Source organism: Notolepis coatsorum (assembly GCF_963971535.1).
Source record: "Notolepis coatsorum genome assembly, chromosome: 18".
NCBI classification, from domain to species: Eukaryota; Metazoa; Chordata; class Actinopteri; order Aulopiformes; family Paralepididae; genus Notolepis; species Notolepis coatsorum.
Window position 1 is genome coordinate 91,791,749 of NC_140182.1, and position 19,548 is coordinate 91,811,296.

The 19,548-nt window shown below is 45.7% G+C and overlaps 2 protein-coding genes across 2 annotated transcripts in view; one reads left to right on the forward strand and one right to left on the reverse strand.

The window, feature by feature from the left end:
- The window catches only part of dnm1l (dynamin 1-like), a 46,837-nt gene extending 36,936 nt beyond the window's left edge, over positions 1-9,901 (forward strand). Inside the window, exon 18 of the mRNA XM_084335394.1 lies at positions 9,022-9,901. Within this exon, the coding sequence (XP_084191520.1) occupies positions 9,022-9,078 (57 nt within the window). The 3' untranslated portion in view covers positions 9,079-9,901. The remainder of the gene's footprint in view (positions 1-9,021) is intronic.
- Positions 9,902-10,086: 185 nt separating this feature from the next.
- Positions 10,087-19,454, reverse strand: tnnt2d (troponin T2d, cardiac; the record flags this gene model as incomplete). The annotated part of the gene is made up of 12 exons (XM_084335278.1): positions 10,087-10,316; positions 11,169-11,206; positions 13,930-14,020; positions 14,106-14,218; positions 16,231-16,344; positions 16,987-17,064; positions 17,487-17,603; positions 18,742-18,799; positions 18,896-18,917; positions 19,034-19,051; positions 19,263-19,273; positions 19,414-19,454. The coding sequence occupies 12 exons, from the start codon at positions 19,452-19,454 to the stop codon at positions 10,271-10,273; spliced, it is 747 nt and encodes a 248-aa protein (XP_084191404.1). The 3' UTR covers positions 10,087-10,270.
- Between the last annotated feature and the right edge of the window lie 94 nt (positions 19,455-19,548).

The following is a 19,548-nucleotide window of genomic DNA, read 5'->3' on the forward strand; positions in this document are numbered from 1 at the left end:
TGGTGGTGCAAGGCAGAATACATCCCAACGGGTCATATTGTCTGGCGAGTGTTCTGTATACACTCCGTCTGGTGGTCGGTAGTGCAGTCGACCTTCCCTGCTCCTTGGTCAGGGGTGTGTGTTTATAATGGAGCGAGTCTGTTTTGAAGCGCCAGACTAGTCCTAATGTCATTTCTTGGGCTTCTCCTGGGATGGTCGCCATCCAGGTCTCGCTGCTTGCTGCCTTGTCCTCGGGGGAGAGGCTGCGCAATACTTGCGGGTCGCTGCTGGCCCACTGCCTGAGATCAAAGCCACCTTTGATCAGGGAGGCGCGGAGCTTGAGTAGAAGGGCCTCGGCTTCTTCTGGCGTCGAGACGCTTTGCAGACAGTTGTCCACGTAGAAACTATTTCCTACACTTTGTCGGACCTCTTCATCAGCTGCTGGGTCCTCTGCGACGTGCTTTTGCAGTGCAAACGTAGCACAGCATGGGCTGCATGTGGTTCCGAAAGGGAGGACTTCCCATTGATAGATGGCTGGTCGCTCATCCCCGATCCTCTCTCTCCATAGGAACCGCAGCAGGGGCTTGTCCTCTTCCACTAGTCTCACCTGCAGGAACATCCCTTTGATGTCGCCGCTGATGGCCACCTTGTCTTGGCGGAAACGTAGTAACACGCCTAGTAGAGAGGGGCCGAGTGTTGGGCCGGGCAAGAGCTCTTTATTCAGATTTTGTGATCCGATCTGGTAGCTGCAGTTGAACACAATACGATCCTTGCCGTTGTGGTGGACTTTGTGGTGCGGCACGTACCATGATTCGGTCGTCTGATCGGCCTCTTTAATGTCAATTTTCTTTATGTGTCCCGCTGTGATTAGCTTGTTAATCTCAGCACGGTACACAGTCTCTTGAGCGGGGTCTCTGGCTAGGCGCCGCTCTGTGTTCAATAGATACCGCTCCGTCGCTTCTTTTGGGGCGTGGAAGGTAGGCATACCCTCTCGCCTCAGGAGTGGAGTTGCGTATCTCATCACTCCGTTGACTTTGACTCTATTTGTCCCCTGCTCGAGGAGGGCTATAGCGTAAATGTCTTCCTTGGAACGAATGTCTTTCTTTTCGTTCTTAAAGGGCATTGTCTCTAGTGTCCATAGCCTCTCGACATGCTGTAGGAGGGTGGTGTCTTCTTCTGTCACTCTGGAGTGGAGGCAGTTAGTGGCTGCTGTTCGGTTAAGAGACTTAGCGAGGGGACCTTGTAATGTCCATCCTAGGCGGGTCTCGACTGCTGCAGGACAGCCTCTGGGCCCTGTGTGGACCCGGTCTATCGGGACGATGAGGTCTGCATGGTCGGAGCCTATCAGCAGGGTCGGGGTGGCACCGTCTATGAGCGGTATAGGTAGTTGACGCAGGTGCACATATTTATCCATCAGCTTGGCGATGGGGTAGGTGTACTGCGACAGGCCTATTTCTTGGCTGGTGAAAGCATTAGTAATCCTATACCGTCTCTCTGGCTGCCCGCTTGCTGCGATAGTGAAGGAGACATTCTCGCCCTTTATCGTCTTTAGATCTCTTCTTATTGTCCGAATCGTCATCTGGTTTTCGCAGCCCCAGCTGGGCCGCAGCGGACGCGAGGAGAAGGGTCTTCTCTGACCCGTCGTCAAGGACGGCGTAAGTGTCCATGACCTTGTCTTGGTAACTCAGTGTTACGCGGACCACCTTTAAGAGCACCCGGGCGCCCCCGCTGCTGGCGGGGTCAATGTACATAACACTTGCCTTTGTGCTGCTTGAGGGTGCAGGCTTTCTTCTGTTACTGTCGTGTACGACATCTAGGTGGGCTCCGTCACACCGACTACACCTCTTCTTTAAGCGGCAATCGGCTGCCATGTGACTGCGCGCACATCGGTAACAGCGTCGGTTGGACTTTATCCATTGACTCACCTCGTCGGCGGTCATCTTCTTGAATGTGTCACATTGTGACAACCAGTGTTCCTTTTCGCGTACAGTTCGTGCATACCCTTTTCTCTTTGCGCCCCCAGCATCCCTACCAGGGATTGTACCTTGATAGACAGGTCATCTAGTGAGCGATTGTCTGTGGCTGGGGGTAGGCGGTCAATATGCCTTATCTCTTGTATTACGTAGTCCCATATGCGTCCATATCTTTGGTCGAGTGCTGCTAGAGCCGCTGTGTATGGGGTAGTAGAGGTGGCATAGGCCAGCGCTATATTGTGCGCTCGGGGCACCTTGAGGTGCTTCAGTAGGATAGCATACTTGTACGGTTCATCAGCTACATCGGACATCATTGTCTCTAAGCACATTCGTAGCTCCGTGTACTGTGCTCTGTTCTCGTGGGTGAAGTCCGGAAACGTCGGTGTGCCAATGTATGATGCCATGGATGGCTGGCACATCGGTGAGCGTTGGAAGAGAGGCCTCCTAGGCGAGTCTCCTCTTACGCCTCTTGGTGGGCTGGTACCTGCTGGGTACCATGGCCCGCGTATCCAGGTGCTGTTCCTCGGGGCTGGTCGTGCGTCAAGCTCACCCGTGAATTGAGTCGGGGGTCTGTAGCGCAGAGCCGCGGGGGTAGAGCCTGGGCTGTACTGGACCTCCTGGTCCTGTGGAGTACTGTGCTGCTGTCGGGCTTGACTCTCCTCCTCTCCCTCTTCTTCTTCCTCTGGCAGGTCCTCTAGATCCTGTAGTCGTCTATTTAGCCTCTCCGCGGTGTAGACCGTTTCTTCCTTGTAGCTGGGCTTCGGCCCGGTCCCTTACCATATTCTCTTCCGTCTGAAGGCGTCTAATCTCTAGACGTATACGATCTTCGTCGCTCCGTTGCTGCGCCTGAAGGCGTTCTCTTTCCATGGAAGAATGTTCGCGCTCACTAAGCGTCTGTGCTTGGAGTCGATCGCGCTCTGTTGAGGCTGCTAGGCTGGCGAGGAATGCCTGTGCCAGCATCTTGTCCGCCTCGCTGGGGGAAGACGCTGGTTGAGGTGATCCGCTCCTGGCAGTACTCGTTGGAGATCTGTTCTCCTGTGGCGAGTCCTGGAGATCCATCTCCGGGGTGCTCTCCTCTTCTTGTAGCGGGTAGAGTTCCATCCCTGGAGGGCTGTCTTTATCCTGGAGCTCTCCGGGGACTACTTCTTCGGTCTTGGCGGGGGGTAAAGTCATGTCGGGTCCCTCCTGGTCCCTACCGTGAGCTTGGTCAGTTACGTTAGAACCCACTAGGGCCTCTATTGGCGGGGTAGCCTGGTCGATAGGGTCGGACATAATTTTACTATCTACTTTTTCCGCGTTTACCGTCTGTAGAAAGCTAGGTAGTATATTGGCAACGTAATCCTCTAAGTACTGAGGTGTCTGCCGTCTACGCTGCGGGCGATCTACTTTAGGAGAACCGTTTTGTGGAGTGTTCATCATAGGCCATGTCAATATTAATACCACTATATTAATATTACACTAGTTACCCTCCGGCTCGAAGGACCAATTGTAACTGAGGGGTACAATTCCCTGACTGTATTGATAAGTATGGTATCATTAAACCACTACCGCTTTATGTACTTTAATTACTGGCCATACAGTACATGATATATAAATATGATGAACACTTCCCACAATGAATCGGTTCCACACAAAGGTGTAATCAAGTATTTATTGCAGCAAAAGGTACATAATATACTTCTCTGTATTTTACTTTGGATGCGCTTATAAGGCAAAGGAATGTGCGTAGGCAAATCAATAATGAATGTCCATTCTCTGGTTACGCAGGAGGTAATTATACAACCTGAATCTTAGGGAATTATATCTATGGTACACTAGTAATATATAGCGGGAGATACTGGAAGGGTCCCCCCGGTTGTAAGCCAGCAGGGGTAGAGGATCTGTCGGTAGTAGAGAGTCTGGTCAACGATGACTAAGGAGACTCCAAGTACAGGAGACGGTGCAATAGCCTCTTGATCCACAGACGAATATAGCTGTTCTCCGTAGACTGTAGCTCCACAGTGAAGAAAGCTAGCCGGCCTCAGGCTCTCTGAGGCGCAGACTCGACTTGGCTCCTCACAGGGTAAATCCCACACGTGTAGGCGTCGGCGATTCTCCGCTCCATAAATCACAGGACCAAAACAAATATAATCCAGCCGCAAAGGGCTATGTAGTCGTCGGGTAGATTAATCCAGTGTACATGTCCACACGGTTCTCGTCTAGGTCTCCTCGGGTGAAAGCGCCATGAAAGCAGCCCAGCCTGGATAAGCACTCTAGCTGGTACGAGGAAGCGTTGGTGATGCTGGTCACTGTAGAACTTTAGCCGCACGATACACTATACACAAATAGACTATTACTGACTTAATAGAAATATGTCGCACTCGACGGTATAGCGCCAAACTCTGACAATTCAGTTATTAATTCGCACGCGGTCTCAATGCTCTATTTGGGGCCAAACAGGCCATACTTCACCGCACGGAGTATCGTGGGTGAGGCTTCAACTTATTGGGTAACTCTACTTCTGTATTCACCTGCGCCATATTTATATGCACGGCGAACAATCTAGTGCCAACCTCATTTCTGTCTCGTATTCCTGGGCAAGGCCGGGCATGTACAGACATGTCTTGACGGTGGCTTTGAACCTGACTCTGGAGGCACGGCTCTGGCGCCTGTGGACCGCTGTCCAATAGGAGAATGAAATATTATGGTCTGTACTAGGCTAAAGGGACATTCCGTGTATATGTACAAGGAATATACAAGGGATATCATACGATATACAAATACTATGCAATATATATCAATCAATAAATATATATATTCGGTTTAATCTGATCCTTTGTAACAATAAGCGTATTTGACAATCGAAACGTATATAGACATATACACTGGTAATCGCGATGGCGATGCGATCACTTGGAATGATTCTTCTTGGAATACCTTCTGGCTAAGGTAAGGTACATTCTATGTCTATTTTACCAAATCTGAAACGTGTTTTTCTAACGATCACAGTTCTGTGTTTCACCGGACGAAAAACATGGTCGGCAAACACGATCAGAGTTTTGAGTTAAAACGACCCCCAAACAGGTGTCGTGCAGTATGTAGGAAATCTATAGGCTGAATATGATTTTTTATCAGCATTTTAGGTCTATTATTTTACATTTCAAAAGCATTTCTTTTACCAGTTTAATGTATTTAAATTGTTTTTAATTATAGGCCTATTTCACACATTCTATGAAATCAATACATTCTGGAAATCATCTCGTGAAAACATTATTCAGAATGGTATAATGGGATCAAAGAGCACCTACGGGAGGCTGCAATTCGAAACTGGCCCCCTCACACCCACCCACCCCCTCCCAATGTACAGTTTCCTCCCCCTCGTATATATATTTTCTGTTAGGATCTCTGTTTAACAGTACTGTATATTTGCATATCTTGTATGTCACAAATGTAACAGTACTGTATATCTGTATGTCATAAATGTCATGATATATATCTGTATGTTGTGTATGTCATAAATGTCATTATGAATTGAAAATATCTACAGTAGTTGTTGTGTATGTATTTAATATGAGCTCCAGGTCTACAGTAGTTGTTGTTGTGTATGTATTTAATATGAGCTCCAGATCTACAGTAGTTGTTGAGTATGTATTTAATATGAGCTCCAGGTCTACAGTTGTTGTTGAGTATTTATTTAATATGAGCTCCAGGTCTACAGTAGTTGTTGTTGAGTATGTATTTAATATGAGCTCCAGGTCTACAGTAGTTGTTGTTGTTGTTGTGTATTTAATATGAGCTCCAGGTCTACAGTAGTTGTTGTTGAGTATGTATTTAATATGAGCTCCAGATCTACAGTAGTTGTTGTGTATGTGTTTAATATGAGCTCCAGATCTACAGTAGTTGTTGTGTATGTGTTTAACACTTTAATCGCCATGGGTTAAATTCTTAATATACCATCCTCCGCCAGCTCTATTTGTCTATGGAGAAGTTCCCCTTTGCAGGGCTATAACTTTTTAAATTATATTGCTACATTGCCATTATTATGGCCCATTCAATGTCCTATATGTATTGTTCAGGGTGTAGCAACGTTAAACTTTTTCATTCACATATTCATACTAAAATATGGTCTAAAGTATAAGTATGTTTTTATCGTTTTCTGCAGCTTTCTTCAGAACGTGATTTATAGCCCTAAATGCATTATATTGATGATCAAATACAGTTTGGTAGGAATCTGTGCGAGATAAAAAGTTTCAACTGGACGTACTTCTAGAAGTTTCTACGCATCATCTGATGTTGACCGGATGGGCGGGGGATCGTTTATAATTCCGTGGGCAGCGTTAGATGATTCATCCAGAGTGGGTCATATGTTCATCAGATCAGTTAGTATAGAATATGTTAGAAAATAACGCTGAATCGTACCGTGGCTTCCTCGCGCCGCTGGCAGATGAGCGTGGAACAGATTTTTTTTCTATTATGGGATGTAGAAATGCCCGATCCATTTCCAGGTTGTATAATAGTATATACGTCCAAATAACGTTGTTTGAGTTAGGGCGAGCAATCTATTATCCAGTGTTTCAAGATGGAGTCGCGGGAGCTATAGCTAGTGGCCGGACCACATTTGGATGAGTACTACCGGTTCAAAGGTTAATATCCGGTTGGCGATCTGCCGATCGGCCACCAGATGGCGCTCTTGAACCGCTAGAGAGTTGCGAGGAGATCAGCACTGTGTCTCAGGGCTCCGGAAAGGAAATATGATTTCGATGACAGATTTTTGAAATATTGACATCAAAGACGAGTTACGGCGTCTTCGGCAGAATGAGCATGGCTCGGAATGACGTGGAACTCTTTTTCGGCGACCATAGTGTTAATATGAGCTCCAGATCTACAGTAGCAACATAAGGGTGAATTCACAAAGGGATTGCGCAGCTTTTTCTGACTATGCTGGCGCATAATAGCTCTGATTTGCTATTCACAAAGCAGGCGCAAAGGGTGAAATATGGTGCTAATTGCGTTGCCATCAGCATTGCGTCTCTGTGCGTCGGTGCTATTGGTGGGTATTTAAATGAGGTAATATGGGCGGAACATGTGCCCCTTTCTATGCAAATGAGCCTCATCGCAAGAAACACTCCAATTCACAAAGATCGCCACTAATTGCCACACGCAGTTAAAGCGACGCTATTTGCGTCTTCAGAGATTTAGTGGTATATAAGCGCATTTATAAAGGAGTGTCATTGCCAGCGTCTCGGGTGATCATGGCAGCAGTAATTGTTGCCAGGCGAAGGCATCGTAATGCCAGGCGTGCTCGTGAAAGAATATTTCTAATGAGAATATCACTTTTTGATTCAAGCAAGACCGAAATCATCCAGAGACAAAGGTTGCCAGCTCAAGCAATTCTTGATCTACTCGATGAAATCAAGGATGATATTGAGCCAGCCACCCAGAGATCCCATGCAATCTTATTTATTATTTAAATATTGTTATTTAACGTTGTCGGCTTCCCCAATGTTGTTGGCTTTATTGACTGCACTCACGTTTCAATTGTATCACCACCAAGCGAAAACTAACATGTTTTTAGAAATAGTATAACAAATGGATTCAATCAACACCCAGGTAGTGTGCAATGCCAGTAATATAATAACGAATGTGGTTGCCAAATTCCCTGGGTCTGTGCACGACAGCTAAATCTTTAGGAACAGCAGACTATACGGAATGCAAGACATGGATGCCGCAAACGTTTGTGCTGTAATATTAATTGCAGAAGACTGCGGTTACCAACTCCAGGCTGACTCCTGTGTGTAATCCTGCCAACGTTGGAGAGGCTGTACAATCGGGCTCACATCATAACGTGCGATCAAGTGCACATTTGTTATCTTAAAAAGTCGGTTTAGATGCCTGGATCGTAGCGGTGGGGCAATGATATATAGTCCCCCCAAAGTATTCCAGATCATTGTAGTATTGATCATTGTACATCCTGCACAACATTGTTCTGCATATTTTTTTTATTTAGAACGTTTCGTCGTCTTGTCCATGAGGAGTAGGTGCTGGAAACACGGTCAATGAAAAGTTTATATGTATATGATAATGTGGCTTCTATTCTCTTAACTAAACAAGTTTCAAGTTTCTTTATTAGTTGTCATACAAAAATACAGAATACTTTTATATGAAATGCTTTTTCCTGTTCTGCTCCTGAGTGTGCTAGATACAAATTAAGTAGATAAGTAAAAAATAGAAGTCAAAAGTACGTAACAAGTGTAAACAAAAGTGTCTAAAACAAAAGTGTTCAATATACAATACAGAGTAGAAAAAAGTACAATGCAGAAATGGGATGAGGTACAACTTAGGGTAAGGTGCAATGAGGTATGAGTTTTAGTGCAAATCTCCTTACCAATAAATATAAAGTTGGTAAAGTGCTACAGTGAGTTGTTTATTTAAAGTGAGTGTGTGCGTGTGGATGTGTGTGCTGTGAGTGTATTTGATGGTTTGTTACATAGTGTTATTGTCGTTGAGCATAAATACAACTTAATTTCTCACTAAAAAAATATTCCTAAATGAGAAAATATTTTCACTGACTGTGCTTAACTTCGGTCTAAAGATTCGGCACCATGAACAGGTCTGCTCAAAATAATTAATTTGGGGATGACATGACAAACAAATGCAATGACGAAAGATGGTGACAAAAACAAAGGATGCAATGTGTCATGAAAATACAAATTAAGCAATCTCTATACATTATGAAATAAACAAAATACAAATGGTGAAAAATATTATTTTTTTTCCTCTCCTTTCTCCCTGATATCTGCAGGGAGAACAGCGCTGCCAGGTGCAAACTACTCCGCGAGCCAACTGCGCTGACTGATATCAGGAGCAATTTTCACACCTATGGGGGTGTTTGCGCTAGTATATCATCTGCGCAATATCTTTAGTGAATAGCTTGCAAAGACGGAGCAGATGGCGCACCCTAATCGCGCGCAGTTAAGGGTGCTATTAGCGCTGCGCTATCCATTCTTTGTGAATTCGCCCCATAGTGTCATTCCTGGGTGCAAGTTGTTGTTGCATGTATTTACAGACTGTTTCCATTCCATGTCCCCAGGCATTGCAGAGAGCCAGCCAGGTGATAGCAGAGATCAGAGAAACCCATATGTGGTGAGGGTGGTCTCTCTACCTCCAGCCCTCCTCCTCCAGCCCTCTCTCGGTCTCCCCCCCGAGCGCAAAGACGGACAACCTTGAAAATGCACTGGTGTCAATGTGTGTGTGTGTGTGTGTGTGTTTGTGTGTGTAACATTGATCTTATTCACACGGGGCCCATTTTGCTCTTATGTCATGCTCGGGTTGGGATTCCTCGGAAAGGAAAATGTCTGCCGTGTGAATATGGTGAATATGGTGAATTGAATATATAGTTTAATAATATGAAGGGTGGTACATATCAGTCTCTCAGCCTGTGCCATCAGCACCACTCAACACGTTCTTCTCCTAAATGAATATATCTTTCATATGTAAGTACAATAAACACATGGATAACGTTCTGTGTCACCGCTGTCTGGAGCTCTGCTGACGGATGTTTGTCCCTAATGTAGATTTAAATTAAAGCTAGAACATGACAAACCTCTCGGATCAGTGCTCTAGATCATTGAATGCTGCAGCCCGTGTAACATGCTGTCTTTAGATCACGGTTGTCTTTTAGTTTTGAAGTCAGCTGTAGAATTACATGGTCGTTAAGATGTAATAACGTAACATGTGCTGGTAATGTTTAACCAAGGAAATGCAATCGTTTTACTTTTGTATCGGTTGTCCCGTAATGGGTGGGTACCTCGCCATAGCCATGACATGACCTGTGTTTCTGACCAGCGACTGAATGCGCTTTGTTGCTAGTACGTGTATAGATGCTAAACCAGCCTTGTTAATTGTTGTTCTGTTTACATGTCCTTGTTCAATGTCATGAAATATGTTAAGAAACAAATGAAAAAAGAAAAAACGTCTCTACTTCATTCAGAATCCTGTTGGAAAATCATTTTCTTTGCTGTGTAGCTTGGCTTTTTGTAGGACAAAATCAACTTACATCTGAAACATAAAGATTCTGAGTCTATGAAAAAGCAACAGGGATGAACGTAATGACTTGTTTATTGACTTGACATTTCATGCACTGATAATTGACACAATAGCTCCACACAACAAAGAGATGATGAATATGCGCACACAACGGACACATGGGCCGGAGTCGTGGTCGGTCCCCCTCCTGGTCAGTGGCTCCTTATCCCCGGAGTCGTGGTCTGTCCCCCTCCTGGTCAGTGGCTCCTTATCCCCGGAGTCGTGGTCTGTCCCCCTCCTGGTCAGTGGCTCCTTTACCTCAGCCGGCCGCTCATCTTGCCCTTGCCGCGACCTTTGGCACTGAAACAGGGCAGGATAGGGTTAATGTAGCCACAGCCAGACTAAGCAGCTGACTAGTGTAGCTGTGACAACTGTAGAGGTCGCTTCATTGCAGCACTTGAGTCCAAATATGGTTTGGTTGTGAATATGTTATGGTTTCTTTATACCGTGTTAATTTTCAATACAAAATCTAGGTAAACAGGTTTTTATTTATTTGTATCAATGGCGAATATCCTGCTGCAATTCCTGACCGTACCACAGATTGTGTTGTGTGACCACTTACACTTAAGTAAACTGCTTGGTCTCCCTTGAAATGCAACGAGGGCTTCCATGCAAAGGTGGCCAGATGCAACATATAATGTAAACGCAAGCAAGCACATACATACATACAAACAAACAAACCGATCAGAGACGGTCACAGATATGATGATGATGCCAACGATGGAGATGGTTGCAGAGTGATTATCTTTGGGGGGGGGAGTGTCATGGCCATTCTATGGTTTTATGCAGTGGCTTTTGTTTTAGCCCGTTGAGTGATTATGTTTAAATAAAAGATGGGACCTTTAAAAAAAAGAAAAACCCTGAGAGGTTTCTTCTTGACCATGACCTGGTGAGTTGTGAAGAAGTGATGGATTAGACAAAATGGAGATGATGTTGATGATGATGATAAGACTAGTGATGGAAATCCAAGCGAATGTTCATTCTCCCTCTAAAAGCCTACGACTTTTGTCAAATTAAGTACAGATGATTAAAATGTTGCAAAAAAAAAAAAGATTGAACATTGGGCAGGGATTTAGACAAAAGATTTCCCATCGTTTTAGATCAAGAGTTTTGGAAAAAGAAGAGATGCAACCAGGTGCTCCTCGTACTTACTTTTGGTGATCCTGGACCCGAGCGAGAAGCTGGTTAATCTGTAAGGACACACACAGGCTAAGCGTTTTTAAAGAACACCTTTAGTCACAGATGGGAAGCCTTAGGTGTCCATCCAGTGGTTGGAGTCTCGTCAGAAGAAGCACTGGAACCTGAAGACCCTTCAATAAACCTGTAGGTTAGTATTTTACCTTTGAAGATCCACTCGGCCCCTCGTGACCTCAACACACTGACAGCTGACACTCCAGAGAGACTACAGACGGGACCATAGGGCGACATACATCTGAGACAAAGACTACACTGCAGACAGGACCATAGGGGGACATACGTCTGAGACAAAGACTATGCTGCAGACAGGACCAGACCATCTGGACAACGACAGAGACTTACGTCTTGGCCTGGTCACTGATTCTGGACTGGAGAAGAACGATCTGAAAGCAAACCACATGTTAAGGTAACATTCTGACGAGCCTCTTGTCGGTCCCTTAAAGACATGGTTTCTTTAACTTTTCGGGTCTGCAAATCTTCTCGTCGTGGGACCCATGCTGATCAAACACATCACAAATCATTTGTGCCAGCGCTCATCAGGCTCCACAACCGCGGGCACGGACGGACCGCTGCCAGCAGCCGGAGAACTAACGGCGGCAGAACTCGAGAACTACTAGGAATGTCTGACCACTTAAGTGTGTCTGACTCTTACCACCTAACCTGCACAGACTACAATTTATGACGTATATCATGCCAGTTAGGGTACCTAACCGTACCTTGTGTATACTGTACTCTTACTCATAGTATATATTCAGATTCTAATTCTTTATTGCCTATATTTATTCTAACGTATAATAATAACTGATAGGGCATACAGGCCCTCATTTGCACTTTTGTTTACAGTGTTTACTTTTATCATATTCTTATATTCAGAGTTAAATATATTGTTTACACTGTTGTTTTTCTCATATTTGTTATATTCAGATTTTTATTCAGTATTTCCTATATTCATGTCTTTCTACTATTACCCTGCCCATACCTGTATCTCCCCTCCCCCTCCCCCATGCTGCTATGTTGCCAGAATTTCCCCAAGGGGATCAATAAAGGAATCTGTTATCTTATCTTCCAGGTCGCCAGGGCCGGGACATGGAGCGGCCCGTGGGGGTGGCATCGCCGTGCATGGTGGTGTGGGTGGCACGCGGGGTGTTAGTGTTTTCCTTCGGCAATGACATGCTTTATCAGGGGGGGTGTCTTGGATGCGGATGTGGTGGGGATTGATGTGTGGGGTGTTTGGGGGCTGTTCCGGAGGGGTTCACATGCCTTCGAGCAACACTGTACTTATTGTACTTATTTTATGCCTATTATGTCTGCACGTTCTACGTTGCACTACTTTTATTGTCTTTTATACCTATTCGTATGTCTGCATTTTATACATTGTTTTTATTCTGTCGACTGTATGCTGATTTTATGCCTATGTTCATTTTGTGCTATTTTGTGGGCCACTTTGGGCTGCAATCCATGTGTGAAGGGTGCTATATAGATAGAGTTGTTATTATTTATTATTATTATATTATAAAAAATGTATGCATGGAAATGTCTCTAAGTCTCGACGACATTGAAAATGAGGGTGTAGGTTTGAATTTAATTTAATCTTATCTCATCCAATTTGAGTCGTTAGGCCAATTCCCTTCCTGGTCGTTGGTTGGTTGGTTGGTTCCTGGTGCGTATTGCCCCACTGTCTGCCCGGGGAGGGTGTAGAACTACCACCACATGCCTCCAATACATGTGGAGTCGCCAGCCGCTTCTTTTCACCTGACAGCGAGGAGTTTCACTGGGGGAACGTAACGCGTTTCCCCCCGATCCCCAAGCCGGAGGTACCGCTGACAGCTGGATTCGATAAGATAAGATAAGATGATCCTTTATTAATCCCCTTGGGGAAATTCGGGTGTCCCAGATCCCAGAGTCTCTGCGGTGGTAGGCGAGTGCTTAGTTCACTGTGCTACCCAGCCGCACCTATCTCATCTTATCTTAAATACAGTATATTGCAAACTATTGTCAAGGAGGACCCACAGAATAAGAAGGTCCACAACACATTTTGGGTTCTGACCGCATAGTTTAAGAAACCAGACTTTCCAATTGAAAGAGCATAAAAGATGGTGCATCAGAGATGTTAGTGTCTCACAGATACTCGTTTCCCATCATTATGCAGGCATATCCTCTTCTTTTTTTGATCCACTTTTTCTCCCCATTTTCTATTTTTCTCCCATCCCAATTTTTGTGTATCCAATTCTTCCCTCCCCTGTCTTGAACGTTGCTAGACTATGCCTCCCACAGGTCGGTTGTAGTGAGGACAGAAGCCTTGCATCACGTGTCCCCTCCGGTACACAGTACTTTTCGCAGCAGCAGCTCGAACTCTCAGTGGCGAGGAGTAACGCGTGGGAGGCTTACGCTGCCTCCGTCACTTCCTGCTTCCGTCGCACCGGCGTCACCAAACCGACCTGTAGGAGTCGCTGTCCACAACGTCAAATCCCCACCCACCGGCTTTTCCCACCCTCTAACACTTGCCAATTGTGTTAGTATGAACTACTGGCCAGCTGGTAGCAACGCCGAGTCTGGGCTCGAACCCAGCATCTCCTGCGTTAGAGGCGAGCGCCTTGCCCACTGCTCCAATCAGCCGCCCCATATCCTCTTCTTCGTGACTCAGTCTGGAAGACGTGGTTATTGTTAAATCAATGAAAATGGTAGCTGGAGGTGTTTGCACGCTGGGTTCACTCACATCGTACTTCTGCCTCTTGAGCTTATCACTGAGGTCAAACTTCTCCGCCTCCAGCTCCATCATCCACTGCCACATCTCATGGGCCTTCTCCCTGAACACAAACAACCACAGATCAGCTCACGAGAACCCTGTCCTTGGCACACAGGTGCGTGGTGAATGCACCGGCGGTGTCCTACTTGAGTTTGTCCTCGGACAGATGATCGATGATGAGGGGTTTCCTGCGATCGGCCAGGATCTTCTTCTTCTTCTCCCTCTCTGTCTGTTTCTTGGCTCCCTTTCGGTTCTCACCCTGAGAGGCAAATGTGAAGAGATGGAACAAATTGACACAGGTGAAAATGTCAACTGAATATGTATGTTGTGTCTGACCGATACATGCCTCTCCACGTGTTTGTGTGAATGAGTGAGAGGTGAGTGAGTGAAGAGATGTGATGTGAAATAATTTTTACCAGATTCTTCACAGAGGCAGACGACAGACGACAGAGTCTTTGATTAACTTGCTGACAGAATGACGGAGAGACCCAGGTTACAGCAATAGACCCTGCAGCCTAGATCTCTGTAGAATGGTGATGAAAACTACGTGGTACCTTGACGTATAGACTATGAGTTATAGATATGGTATGCAGACTATGAGAAGGCTATGTGGTTGTGGATGTGACTGTGTTTGTGTGTGTGAGTGTGTTATGTTGAATATGTGAAGGCTATGTGTGTGTGTCTCTATGTGGTATATATGAAGGCTATATTGATATGAGAGAGAGAGAGTGTGTTGGTAAATTTCCCTGTCAATATGGATTGATAGATGGATGGATGAATGAGTGAATGATTTAATGAAGGGATGGGTGGATGGATGGACAGACGGACAAAAATCTATTGACAGATTTATTTCAGGCCTGCAGGCTGTGGTCTACATAGTGTTGTTGTTATTTTAAAGTGTCACAGCTGATTACCATCTGCTGCAGGCCACCATACTGATGAATCATGTTGGTGAGTACCTTCTGCTGCAGCCACCATACTGATGATGAGTCATGTTGGTGAGTACAGTACCTTCTGCTGCAGGCCACCATACTGATGAGTCATGTTGGTGAGTACCTTCTGCTGCAGCCACCATACTGATGAGTCATGTTGGTGAGTACAGTACCTTCTGCTGCAGGCCACCATACTGATGAGTCATGTTGGTGAGTACAGTACCTTCTGCTGCAGGCCACCATACTGATGAGTCATGTTGGTGAGTACCTTCTGCTGCAGCCACCATACTGATGAGTCATGTTGGTGAGTACAGTACCTTCTGCTGCAGCCACCATACTGATGAGTCATGTTGGTGAGTACAGTACCTTCTGCTGCAGGCCACCATACTGATGAGTCATGTTGGTGAGTACCTTCTGCTGCAGCCACCATACTGATGAGTCATGTTGGTGAGTACAGTACCTTCTGCTGCAGCCACCATACTGATGAGTCATGTTGGTGAGTACAGTACCTTCTGCTGCAGGCCACCATACTGATGAGTCATGTTGGTGAGTACAGTACCTTCTGCTGCAGCCACCATACTGATGAGTCATGTTGGTGAGTACAGTACCTTCTGCTGCAGCCACCATACTGATGAGTCATGTTGGTGAGTACAGTACCATCTGCTGCAGGCCACCATACTGATGAGTCATGTTGGTGAGTAGCTTCTGCTGCAGCCACCATACTGATGAGTCATGTTGGTGAGTACCTTCTGCTGCAGCCACCATACTGATGAGTCATGTTGGTGAGTACAGTACCTTCTGCTGCAGCCACCATACTGATGAGTCATGTTGGTGAGTACAGTACCATCTGCTGCAGGCCACCATACTGATGAGTCATGTTGCTGAGTACAGTACCTTCTGCTGCAGGCCACCATACTGATGAGTCATGTTGGTGAGTACCTTCTGCAGCATGCCACCATACTGATGAGTCATGTTGCTGAGTACAGTACCTTCTGCTGCAGGCCACCATACTGATGAGTCATGTTGGTGAGTACAGTACCTTCTGCTGCAGGCCACCATACTGATGAGTCATGTTGGTGAGTACAGTACCTTCTGCTGCAGGCCACCATACTGATGAGTCATGTTGGTGAGTACAGTACCTTCTGCTGCAGGCCACCATACTGATGAGTCATGTTGGTGAGTACAGTACCTTCTGCTGCAGGCCACCATACTGATGAGTCATGTTGGTGAGTACAGTACCTTCTGCTGCAGGCCACCATACTGATGAGTCATGTTGGTGAGTACAGTACCTTCTGCTGCAGGCCACCATACTGATGAGTCATGTTGGTGAGTACAGTACCTTCTGCTGCAGGCCACCATACTGATGAGTCATGTTGGTGAGGGCCTTCTTCTTATTGGCGTCGGCATCGTGCTTCTTACGGTGTTCCTCCTGCTCCTTCCTCTCCTTCTCCTCCTGGACGACGACAGAGAAGAACAATTTATGTGGGAAACGAGATGTGCCAGTATACATTTTTTTGATCCACTTTTTCTCACATTTTCTATTTTTCTCCCATCCCAATTTCGTATCATCCAATTCAACCCTCCCCTGTCTCGAACGCTGTTTCTTGCCTCCCACAAGCCGGCTGTAATGTGGACGAAGCCATACATTGCACGAGTCCCCCTCCGGTACTCGAGGTAGCAGCCGTCGCATCTTTTCACCTGCGCGGCGCGATCTTTCAGCGTCGGGGGTCTGCGCTTTGGAGGGGCACCGCCCCCATCGCTTCCTGATTCTACTGCGCAGGCGCACCAACCGACCTGTAGGAGTCGCTGTCCACAACGCCCGATCCCCACCCATCAGTTTCCCACCCCCTAATACGGCCAATGTGTATTAGTATGAACGACCAGCTAAACTGAAAGCAATGTGGAGCGCTGGGCTCGAACAGGCGAACCCAGCGTCTCCAGTATTCGTGGTGAGCGCCTTGCCCACTGCACCACGTAGCCGCCCGAGATGTGCCAGTATATTATGTTATTTGTGGTGTGTACAATGATGACGACGATGATGATGATGATGATGATGACGATGATGGACAGAGTGATGGTAGAGTAAAGAGATTACCGCAAGTCTGACTTGTCTGTCCTTCTCTCTTTCTGCCCGGACCCTCTGTTGTTCTGCTCTCTCCGCACGACGCTTCTCCTGCACACACACACACACACACACACACACACACACACACACACACACACACACACACACACACACACACACACACACACACACACACACACACACACATACATACACACACACACACCGTTTCTTATTCATTGTGATGGCAGATTTGGACACTGTCATGAACACGCATGCACTCGCATACACACACACACACACACACACACACTGTGTAATATAACTGATAGGGCATACATCTGCACCTATGATTACACTGTTTACTTTATCATATTCTTATATTCAGAGTCAATTATATTGTTTACACTGTTTATTATTATTCATTTTTTCCTAATATTTGTTTATATTCAGATCTAATTTGATTGCCTATATTTATATCTTTCTACTACACACACACACCTACATTAATGCCTCTGATTGAAACTCACAATTCTGTTGACAAGGGTTATGAGCTCCTCCTCATCTTTCTTCCTCTGGATGAAATGAGCTTCGATCAGGGACTGCATCTCTGACAGGTCCTTCTCCTGACGCTTCCTATGGATGTCCTGCCATCAGCAGAGATCACATGGTGTCATAGACGCAAAGCGCTCTGGCATAGATTGAACTGGTCTCACGCTTACAAGTGCCATGCATGCCTGTGAGCCGCCACTATAGGACAGAGTGGTAATCCGTGAGTGAGGGAGTGAGCAAGCGAGCGAGAGTGAGGGAGTGAGGCAGAGAGTGAGGGAGCAAGTGACAGAGAGTGAGGGAGCAAGTGAGAGAGCAAGTGAGAGAGCGAGTGAATGAGAGAGTGAATGAGAGAGTGAGCGAGTGAGTGAGAGTGACTGGGTGAGTGAGACTGAGAGTGACTGGGTGAGTGAGAGTGAGTGAGTGAGTGAGTGAGTGAGTGAGTGAGTGAGTGAGTGAGTGAGTGAGGGAGTGAGGGAGAGAGTGAGGGAGCAAGTGAGAGAGCAAGTGAGAGAGCGAGTGAGTGAGTGAATGAGAGAGTGAGCGAGTGAGTGAGTGAGAGTGACTGGGTGAGTGAGACTGAGAGTGACAGAGTGAGTGAGTGAGTGAGTGAGTGAGTGAGTGAGTGAGGGAGGGAGAGAGTGAGGGAGCAAGTGAGAGAGAAAGTGAGAGAGCAAGTGAGTGAGTGAGTGAATGAGTGAGCGAGTGAGTGAGTGAGAGTGACTGTGTGAGTGAGTGAGTGAGTGAGTGAGTGAGTGAGTGAGTGAGTGAGTGAGTGAGTGAGTGAGTGAGTGAGTGAGCAAGAGAGTGAGGGAGAGAGTGAGGGAGTGAGGGAGCAAGTGAGAGAGCAAGTGAGAGAGCGAGTGAGTGAGTGAATGAGAGAGTGAGCGAGTGAGTGAGTGAGAGTGACTGGGTGAGTGAGTGAGTGAGTGAGTGAGTGAGTGAGTGAGTGAGTGAGTGAGTGAGTGAGTGCAGAGTGAGTGAGTGAGTGAGTGAGTGAGTGAGTGAGTGAGTGAGTGAGTGAGTGAGTGCAGAGTGAGTGAGTGAGTGAGTGAGTGAGTGAGTGAGTGAGTGAGTGAGTGAGTGAGTGAGTGAGTGAGTGAGTGAGTGAGTGAGTGAGTGAGTGAGTGAGTGAGTGAGTGAGTGAGTGAGTGAATGAGTGAGCGAGCAAGAGAGTGCATTCTTTTGTGACATTGCCAGTCTATGAAGGGGGGAGGGTCATTTGGATCAACTCACATCAAAATCCACTTTGTCACCATCAGGGAGCTTTGGAGCGGCAATATTTGGCACGAACCTGTTGGTTTGAATGATACATTACTATATGATCTGATCAATGTGAGCCTCATTGCTTCATAATATACAGTATAATACAATATATTGAGGGACTTACTTAGGCTTGGGTTTTGACTCATCTGTAATAAGGAACAGAGTCCAATATCCATTATAAATAGATTGATAAGTAAGTGTAATTTGGAAATGATAGATTAGGGAGTATCAATATATTTAATAAATTAAAGAAATGTCTTACCTGTTGCCTCCTCTTGTACTGATAGTCATAAGGATGCATAAAACAATCAATATAGTTCTTGCAAACAGGCCATTTTAATAGAATATAATGATCTTTATTGTCATTGTTACAGTGTTACAACGCAATTTAAAATGCAGCCCTAGGTGCTAGCCGTCACACAGTCCTAGATCATAAAAACACAGTCCTAAACACATTTTAGGAACATTTCAGACAAATACAAATAGCTTACCTTCTTCCTCTCTTCATCCAAACAGAAATATATGACAAAAGGATAAAAGAGAATTTTAGAACGATCTTAGTCAAGTAATTCACAACTATTAGGCAAATACATATTATACAAACACATATTATTTTGATTGAGTGGAAATAAAAGTACATACTGGACTTCCTCCTCCTCCATGACTTCTTCTGTGTCAGACATTTTGTCTTATGTGAACCCTGGAAAATGCATCTATTTTTAGAATGGTAAACATTCCTGGGAATTAAAAAGCATGGAATACCTGCTATTTGCACCA